This window comes from Amphibalanus amphitrite, unplaced genomic scaffold, assembly GCF_019059575.1.
Source record: "Amphibalanus amphitrite isolate SeventyFive unplaced genomic scaffold, NRLGWU_Aamphi_draft 000687F_arrow, whole genome shotgun sequence".
Taxonomy (NCBI): domain Eukaryota; kingdom Metazoa; phylum Arthropoda; class Thecostraca; order Balanomorpha; family Balanidae; genus Amphibalanus; species Amphibalanus amphitrite.
The window spans coordinates 372,501-381,308 of record NW_024882181.1 but is presented as its reverse complement, the minus strand read 5'-3'; the positions used below and the strand labels follow the sequence as shown (position 1 = coordinate 381,308).

At 49.6% G+C, this 8,808-nt stretch overlaps 1 protein-coding gene across 2 annotated transcripts in view; it reads right to left on the bottom strand.

Annotated features, from left to right (window-relative positions):
• Window positions 1–1,247: 1,247 nt before the first annotated feature.
• The window catches only part of LOC122364631 (trichohyalin-like), a 65,894-nt gene continuing 58,333 nt past the window's right edge, over window positions 1,248–8,808 (bottom strand). Inside the window, exons 1-4 of one of the 2 annotated variants that reach the window (XM_043335204.1) lie at window positions 4,720–8,089; window positions 3,696–4,478; window positions 3,166–3,509; window positions 1,248–2,984 (exon numbers count right to left, since the gene is read on the bottom strand). In XM_043335204.1, the coding sequence (XP_043191139.1) occupies window positions 2,895–2,984; window positions 3,166–3,509; window positions 3,696–4,478; window positions 4,720–4,888 (1,386 nt within the window). In that variant the 5' untranslated portion in view covers window positions 4,889–8,089 and the 3' untranslated portion in view covers window positions 1,248–2,894. Of the gene's footprint in view, window positions 2,985–3,165; window positions 3,510–3,695; window positions 4,479–4,719; window positions 8,090–8,808 lie in introns of those variants that run through there. The other variant, XM_043335203.1, reaches the window with a different exon arrangement.

The following is an 8,808-nucleotide window of genomic DNA, read 5'->3' as shown; positions in this document are numbered from 1 at the left end:
ATATGGGTAGCCCATCTGTAGCCCATGTCCCACGTGGGCCATCTGGCCCATGTTCACCCCATATGGGACCCATGTGGGCATGTTTGCTGGGTTGGGAACCAATAGAGCTACAGCGCGCGGAAAAGCGCATTCGATAGCCCTATTAACGGGCTTTCTGAGTAATTCTCTCAGATTTGAACTAACGTCAACGGTTTTGCCTGCAGGGGGCAAAAACTGCAAAAATAGCCGATTTTTCGGAAACAGTTTTTCTGCAATAACTTTTGACCCAAGCCATGTACGAGCTTACTTTTACCGGCATCGTGTTCCTCTCGTCAAGACGCATCGAATGAACTATAACTTGACCTTGAAAGGTCAACTTGAAAATTTGACCTCAGGTCAAGGTCATGACCTGACCGGAAAGGGTCCATGTTGCATATCAGTCGATCCGTATCGTCGAGCTGAACACATTAAGGCGTTTTCATCGCTCTAGCATGCCTCTATCAAAAGTTATTTGCGAAAAACTGTTAGATACCATTCGTGACCTTAGATGACCTCAGGGCATAAACAGGGGTCACGGACACCATTTTCATGTTCAGTGTGTCTAAACCACTTGTAATTCAGTGTTTGGGAGTGTTTATAATGTCTTTCGTCCAAAGGAGGCGCATTTCAATTTTCTCCCATTGACTTATAATGGGGAGGTCGCAAATTGACCTGACCTTAGGTCATCGATATCAAAATTCTGAGATATACATTTTGTACATGCTATTGCTCTTAGCAATCGCTGAAAGTTTCAAAGCGATCGGTCACTCGGTGTAGCTATGATAGACATTGAAACTTTTTATGAGGTGAGGTCACTTCAAGTGACCTGGTGACCTGACCTTGAATGACCTTGGTCTGAAATTTTTACAACATGTGTAGAATTGATGTATGATAAGGTGTACCAAAAACGGCGGCGCTCCGCGCCGCCGTTTTTGAGATATTCGCGAAAAACCACAAGGGGGGTGTTCAAACACCCCCCAGCAGGGCGCGGGTTAATGATCTGCCTGTCTGCGTCTCTGTATAATCCCCTGTCTCTCTCTCTCTCTCTCTCTCTCTCTCTCTCTCTCTCTCTCTCTCTCTCTCTCTCTCTCTCTCTCTCTCTCTCTCTCTCTCTCTCTCTCTCTCTCTCTCTCTCTCTCTCTCTGTCTCTCTCTCTCTCTCTCTCTCTCTCTCTCTCTCTCCCTCTCTCTCTCTCTCCTCTCTCCCTCCCCCTCTCCCACAAAGTCACATCTCCTCTCCACCTGTATTCTCTCCTCGCCATACCCCAGTAAAACAAACCCCCCTAAATCTCCACACCCCACATCTCCACAGTCTGTTTCACTGATGCTGATTTGATCCCGTAATCTCCGCATCCAACGGTATTATTATAATGGTTCAGATTCTGGTACAAGATTGATACTGGTTCAGATTCCCACTACCTCACCGAGAGTGGGCCTTTTTTGGGGCACCGAAAGAAGTCGATGGGAACGGTTGATGACGTCATAGTATTTACAATACTGTTACAACAATGCACAATGGATGCATTGCATGTCATGGAAAGAATGACATAAAAACAGCAGTACATTTGACTCGGCCGACCTCGATGGCACAATCCATAGAAGGACACAATAATACTCATAGAAGGACTCAATGATGCTCACTCAGAAGGATTTTATCATCTCAGTGTGTGATGGTGAAAAACACACGTCATATATCATACACTTACGTGTCTACACACGCTATTTACATTGCTAATACAGCCGTGTTTTGTAAAATGACACCGGCACTGTAGCATATATAATATGCATATTTTTACGTTTCTCAGTTTGCGGTAACGTTTCTCACATACGTTTCTCACATGCTGTAATGTAAAAATGTAGGGTAGCCTGGGGCAAGACGCCCCAGATAATTTATTTTGCTACATAACTTTTGTCCCACATGACCTGGAAGGCTAAATTTGTGCTCAATGCGTTCTTTGGACATTTTACTTTAAATTCCACCCCTCAAATTATTTCACCTATGATCGGACTCCCAGCTAGGAAGCGATTTGTGAAGCAACTGCAAATGGGGCATTTTGCCCCAGCCCCAGGGCAAAACGCCCACGGCCTGGGGCAAGAAGCCCCATACTCTAGATTAAAGATTAAACATGGTAGTTGGCTAAATCTTATATGAGAGGTCCGTTAGACCTCTGGAGGCACGGCACTGAAGTTAGCACATTCCATCCTGTCAGGTGTTCAGCTATGACACTATTGTATGAGCAGGTTTTTCACCTGCCTCAAAGAACCAAATAATAAATTATTGCAATGCAAAGGTTTACAGAATGCTTCCTTTGCCATCCAGTTGCTGAGAAAAATACACAAAAAGGCATAGAAACTTACTGTTCGCCAGCTACCGAACATTAGAAAGTGGGTAGCCCGAACAACACATGGGGTAAAACGCCCCATGGGGCTTTTTGCCCCGCGACCTACTGGGGCGTTTTACTCCATCACGTAGTTCGGTCAGAGAACAACGCTTTGCACTCCAGCAAGACATAATTTAACACGAACCAACCCGGCATGATAAGCGTTAAACAATAGTTGTTCAAAATACATAAAAGTCGTTAACCTGATGTGGACCATAAAAGAACGCCATGATGCATAATCTGACAACAAAACATAAAAATCACTCAAAAAACACATTTTTGGCTATATCGCCCGAAAAAGTCAACACAATTTCTTTCCAGTCTGTTCATATAATGATCATATAGTGCACGTTTTATAGAAGAGAGGATGTTTCCCCAGAAATCTGCCACTTCCGAGAAACATCGGTGAGGCGTTTTACCTCGGCGGGGCGACTTGCCCCGGTCTACCCTACATGTTTCCTTTTCCAACTTCAGTATCCATACAGGCGACTAATTTTCATATTTTCTGATGCAACTGATCCCTCGCGCTCCACTTGACCTCCATAGTTGGAGACTCCTTGGGTTGGTCCCCGACTCTGCTGATGTCCTGAAATACAAACAGAGCAGGATTGAATACAGCAAATATGAGCCTGAGGACACAGAAGAAGCATAGGTACAAAAGACAACGGTTTCGCTCTTATTCGAGGTTACGTCTTACTATATTTTTATATTTAGTAAATACTACCTAGGTATGGAAACTGTACAAAAGTTTTCCACTAAGAAATCACCTCACGCCGGTCACTGTGGGTGGCGCCGCTCCTGGCCGTGCCGCCGGCGGCTGAGGCGCCGCTCCAGATCCTGCACTCCTGCCGGTGACGTCTCCTCTGCTCCTCCAGCTCCTGGTTGTGCCGCTCCTGGAGCTGGATGAGCTGCTGGCGGTGTCTTCGCGTCACCTCTATCAGGTTCCGCAGGTGTTGACAGCGCCGGCTCGGCTGCCGCTCCTGCTGTCGTGGTTCTGGTTCATGTTGTCGTCGTTGTTCTTGTTGTTGTTGTTGTTCTTGTAGTTGTTGCTGTTGTTGTTGTTGATGTTGCTGTTGTTGTTGTCGTCGTCGTTGTTGTCGCTTTTGCTTGTCTGAAATCAGACGGCCAATAGTCAATACCTATACAGATTCTGCATGAAAGGGTTGTAGGGTGTTTTTATTCTTTTTCAAATAGTCTCCGGCTATAAAAGCAACATGGGATATGTAAAGCACGTGACTGCGCCAAAGTTTTAGCTACAAAATCGTTGACAAGCAATGTTATTAACATTAAACCTTACCACGCTCAACTGGCTTTTCCTCCTCCTTCTTCACTTTGAGGTTCTTCTCCTGCACCTTCCTGCTTTCCTTTTCCCTCTCCTTCTCCTTCTCCATCTCCTTCTCCTTCTCCCTCTCCCTCTCCTTCCCCTTCTCCAGTACCTTCTCCAGCTCCTTCTCCTTCTCCATCTCCTTCTCCAGCTCCTTCTCCAGCTCCTTCCGCAGCTGCCGACGCCTCCTGCTGCACTCCTCCATCAACTGATCCAGCTCCTCCCCGGACTGCATGTTCGGGTATCTCTCCTCCAGCTCTTGTGACTCCCTGAGGTGTTTCTGTTTCAGTTTGTTCCACTGCGTGTGGACCTTCTGCTCCAGGTCTCCCCACTCTATTTGATGCTGTCGCTCCAGTACCGCGCACTGCCTTCGGTTTCTCCGGTCCAGCAGCTCCAACTGCCTCAGACGTTTCTCTTGCTGCGCCTGTCCCTGATACTGTAGCTCCACGCACCTGTTAACACTCTCGTGCCGCTGTTGGAGTGTTTTCCGCTCGTCATGGTGCCGCATTTCCATGCTCCGCCACTTTCTGTCATGAATCCGCTCCAGACGCCGGCGCTCCTCATCATGCTGCTGGTTGAGACTCCTCCTTTCCCCGTGACCCCGCCGCTCCAGCTGCTGCCACAGCTGCTGGTGCTGTCGCTCCAGCTGCTGCCATTTCTCTCGCTGAGGGCTGGGCAGACCCCCTGATGTCTGGTCCTCGTCTGCGCTGCGCCGCTCCTCGCCACCGGCCTGACCGTCGTCGTCATGCTCCGAATCTGAAACATATCAGTTGGTTAGAAAATATTAGCTTGGTCGCGTTGAACCGACGTGTGCTTAGCACTTAACAACCGCAAGTCAATGATTGAATGAATAAACATAATCTGATCGCGGGAAGATAACAACATTGGACGCATATCGATTTTCATTAATTGCACTAGTAGGTATTTCTCAGTCGTTTCTGGAATGAGCAAATGAAACGACGGATTGGAGCACTAGTTGGCGTCACTATCGTCTTACCCTCTGAGTCGGCCTCGTGCACCGCCATGTAGTAAGACGTCATCTCCCACCGGTCCGGCCACCAGCCGGTGATAGCGTTGTATATCGTCCGCAGCCGGTCACCGGACAGCAGCTGCTGCAGTCGGCGGCGCCAGAGGCCGACCGTGGCGTCCACATACGCGGCGTCCATCTCTGGTAGTTTGACACGGAGCCACTCATGCAGGTTAACCCGCGCCCTGGTGTGGGTCTGAGCCACCTTCGCCCTGGTGGGGGGGGCCAAAATGACCCCCCCGTCTAACTCGAAAACGAAGAGGGCTAGGAAGACGCGGAAAAAAGCAAACGAAAGCCCATAACAAGTACGTTCGAAAGTATTTCGGTCATTTTTTCGCTAAGGTCAATATTGAGGTCGCTAGAGGTCATCATAGGTCAAATTTCAGTGTTTTCGGTGTTGCCGGACATATTCCGCTGTAGCTCGGAAACTAGAAGAGCTAGAGAGCCGCGGAAAAAAAGCAATCGATAGCTCTTTTCAAGCTCTTTCGCCAAGGCTCGTCAGATTTGACCTCAGCTCAACGGTTTGGCCTACAGAGGTCATGCAAGGTCAACTTGGCAAATTTCGTTGAAAATGTTTTTAACTATAGCATGCATTCACGAGAAAATAGAGAAACGATTCATGCACCATCGTGCTTGGCTCGTCGAGACGCGTCGAATGATATATAGTTTGACCTCGAAAGGTCATTTTGAAAATTTGACCTCAGGTCAAGGTCATGACCTTACCGAAATAGGTCATGCTGCATATCATTCGATCCGCATTGACGAGACAAACACGATAAACGTCGAACGGAGTCTCTATCTCTATTCAATAACAAGTAAGTGCAGAAAAACCGCTGGTGACCTCTGGTGACCAGGGAGATGACCTAGCGTGACCTCAGCGAGGTCACAAGCAAATGGTTTCACATGGGCTGTGATTTGCTGACCCAAGACACTTCAATAACGAAATATAGGAACAATCACGCCCGATTTAGCTGAAAAACAACTACTTTTCGATTCTCCCATTGACTTATAATGGGGAGCAGCGATGACCTGACCTGACCTTAGGTCACATTTATAAAAAATCCGAGATAGCCATTTTGTAGAGCTGGGTGACATCTTCAAGTACTGTAAATTTTACATAGATCGGATAAAAGCTGTGCCTTTGAGAGAGCTTTGAACTTTTTTAGAGGTGGTGTCAGTTTTGGTGACCTTGTGACCTGACCTGACCTGACCCGAACCCCCCAAAAAAGAACATGATGTAAAAATGTTGAATAAACAGCTATACAAAGTTTCAGGGCGCTAACTCAAGTGGTTTCTGAGTTATCGCTGAAAAACCACAGGGGGGGGGGGGCCAAAATGGTCCCCCCCCCCACCAGGGCGAAGGTTAATGTTGATGTGCCGCTCCATCTCCTTCCGGATCTCCTGGTAGGAACGTATGGGTCGGTAGTTTTTCATCCACCTGTTCTCCTCTGCCCGGTCTATATCCCGCCACTGGTCCATCTTACCCGGTACGTTCACTCGCACAGCCTGCAGTAGCAGCTCGGGACGCAGCAGCAGCTCGGCACGGCCCCGCGGCGTGTCCAGCTCGGCGGTTAGTCCAGTCGGCCGTTCCTCCAGCGGCCGCCGCAGCTGCTGACGCCACCAGGTGGCCACCTTGTCCGGGTAACCAAGCAGAATCTCCAAGTCGGATCTGGTGAGGAGTTGTATCAGGGGGGCTACGTCCAGCGTCACGATGTCGCTGACCGGTGACGTCATCGGCGTCCCGGCCACCAGGTCTGCCGAGTCGAGCACTACCCATGCCATGAACAGATAACATTGCTGCCGGTATGTTCCTGATTTGGCGTAATGCCACCATTGTAGTAGAAGTGGGGCTGTGCGGACCAGCGGAGGGATGTTATTCTTCCACCAGCTCACCCAGCACGGAGCTGTGTGGCGGAAACGGACACCCTCAACCACAGCCTGTCGGACAAGCGTCCTTCCTAGTCGGAGCCGCAGCTGGGACTCCAGCTGGCGCTCTGTGAGCGGCTCTAGCCCGCCCTCCAGCAGCAGATCCACGTCCCACTGATCCACACAGCTTGCCATCAGAAGATGCGTGACATGCTCCCTCATCAGCCGTACTGCGTCAATGATAGCCCGCCGTTCTACGTTGCTGAGCTCAGCTGCCACATCGATGTTATGATCGAAAAAAACACGGAATTTTCCCGGCGTTCAATTTGTCCTCCAGCCAGTCAAGTATTTTGTTGACACCGTCGGTGACGCCTTTCCACATCGAGGCTGGCGTGGTTTGAGCCAGCCACAGCCCGGCCGTTTTTATAAAGTATGATTTTAATGGCAAATCTTCGCTCTCGCTCTTTTTCAAAGTATTTTTCATGGCTTTTACTGCCACAATAGTCGCTCGTATGACTGGAGCAAAATATCGAACCGTGATCACCTCCGCCCGTGAGTAGGAAATCCGAAACTCGATAAACTCGTTGTCGCTGCCGGGCCGGCCGGTCGGCACAAGGTGTACTCCGAATCGTCTGATGTCAGCCCTCGCCGCTGCTGGCGGGAAGTCCACCTCCAGGTGGCAGCCGTCGAGCTGGTCTTCAGCCGGCCACCACCCGCGCACAAGAATGCACGGCACGTAGTCGGTGCCACCGTCTGTAACATCATTTGGATCCTTGACGTTGACAGCTGGTCCGGCGGTGCTGATTTTGCCGCCCTTCATAATCCGACATAATTCCACCATTAGCTGGCGGATGGAGTCGGCCGGCAAGGCCTCCAGCGGCTTTTCATGACTGCATTTTGTCGTCTTGACCCAGTGCAGCGTCACAAATCCAGGGTTTTTGGTCGGTCGAGCCCACAGCTGCGGTGCAGACTGTGGAGTAATAACGGCCGGCTCCTCTCTCTTTCCGAGTGCCGCCCATTGGAATGGTCCGTCGAACTCGAACATCACATCAAAATCAGACGTTCCACCAACGCCCACTAACCTGTCCGTTAGCCCCTCGGCACTGCTGCCTGATGGATTCATGGAGGCTACTCTGAGGGGCTGGTTGGGCTGACAGTGCCGACAACGGGCGGCGGCGGCGTCATTGATATCCTGTAGGGCTGCCATGAGCGGATAATATACCAGCCCGGCGACAGTGTGGCTTACCTCAGCCTTGGTACTGTAGGCCTGCCACCTGGTGGAGTGCTTGTCCGTAATGTCACGTGCCAGCAGCAGAGTGTCGGGGATCAGATGTGCACACGATACATACTTGTCTGCAAGCTTCCTCACTCTCCAGTCAAAGCACCGTTCCAACCTCCTCTTCCGCTCCTCCTTCCCCACACCGAACAAGTCAGCTCGTGACATGGCTGCCGGCTGCTCTGACTCTCCCGGACTGAGTGAGGCCGGCCGACGTCGCTGTAGATATATCCTGCCATACCTACTGATATACCCGGTACACCTGCCTGATAAACCCCGGCGGGGGCCGAGATAAGAGGGGACGCTCACCGTCCGTCTCAATATCCGCCGGCAACGACAGACACGCCCTGACAATGTAAGCGTCTCCATCATCATGTGTATAACTCTCAGTGTGATAGACGTCACGGAAAAAATTATAGTAATGAGAGGTAAAGCCAGGACTCATTTGGTTGGGAGCCAGCGCATGCCTGTTTCGTTATAACGAGCACTGAATTTCCTAAAAAACGTCACGTAGAATGAAAAACAATTATTTAACCGTTTTAGTGACAGGCTTCTGGCTACCCCTACTAGTAGCAGGGAGGGGGACTGTTTACGACTATCCCTTGATATTCGAGATTTAATCGGCTGGTTTTAAAACCCAAAGGCATTCGATTCCACTCAACGTGATCTACATTTCTAAAAAAGAAAAGTCTAAAAATGATAACTGGGAGGGGGGGAGCAGTAGGAGGTAAGAACTGCAAATTAGAGATGCTTATTTGACTGCTTACCACGGCCACTTTTTTACCAATTTTGACGCAAGTACTGCCGATCGATACAGAATGAACCAGAAATTAGCATTTATCTATTATAAAATGAGCATTTCGAAAACTACTTGGGAGGTACACAGCACGCAAAATACCTATGCTTTTATTAGTTGT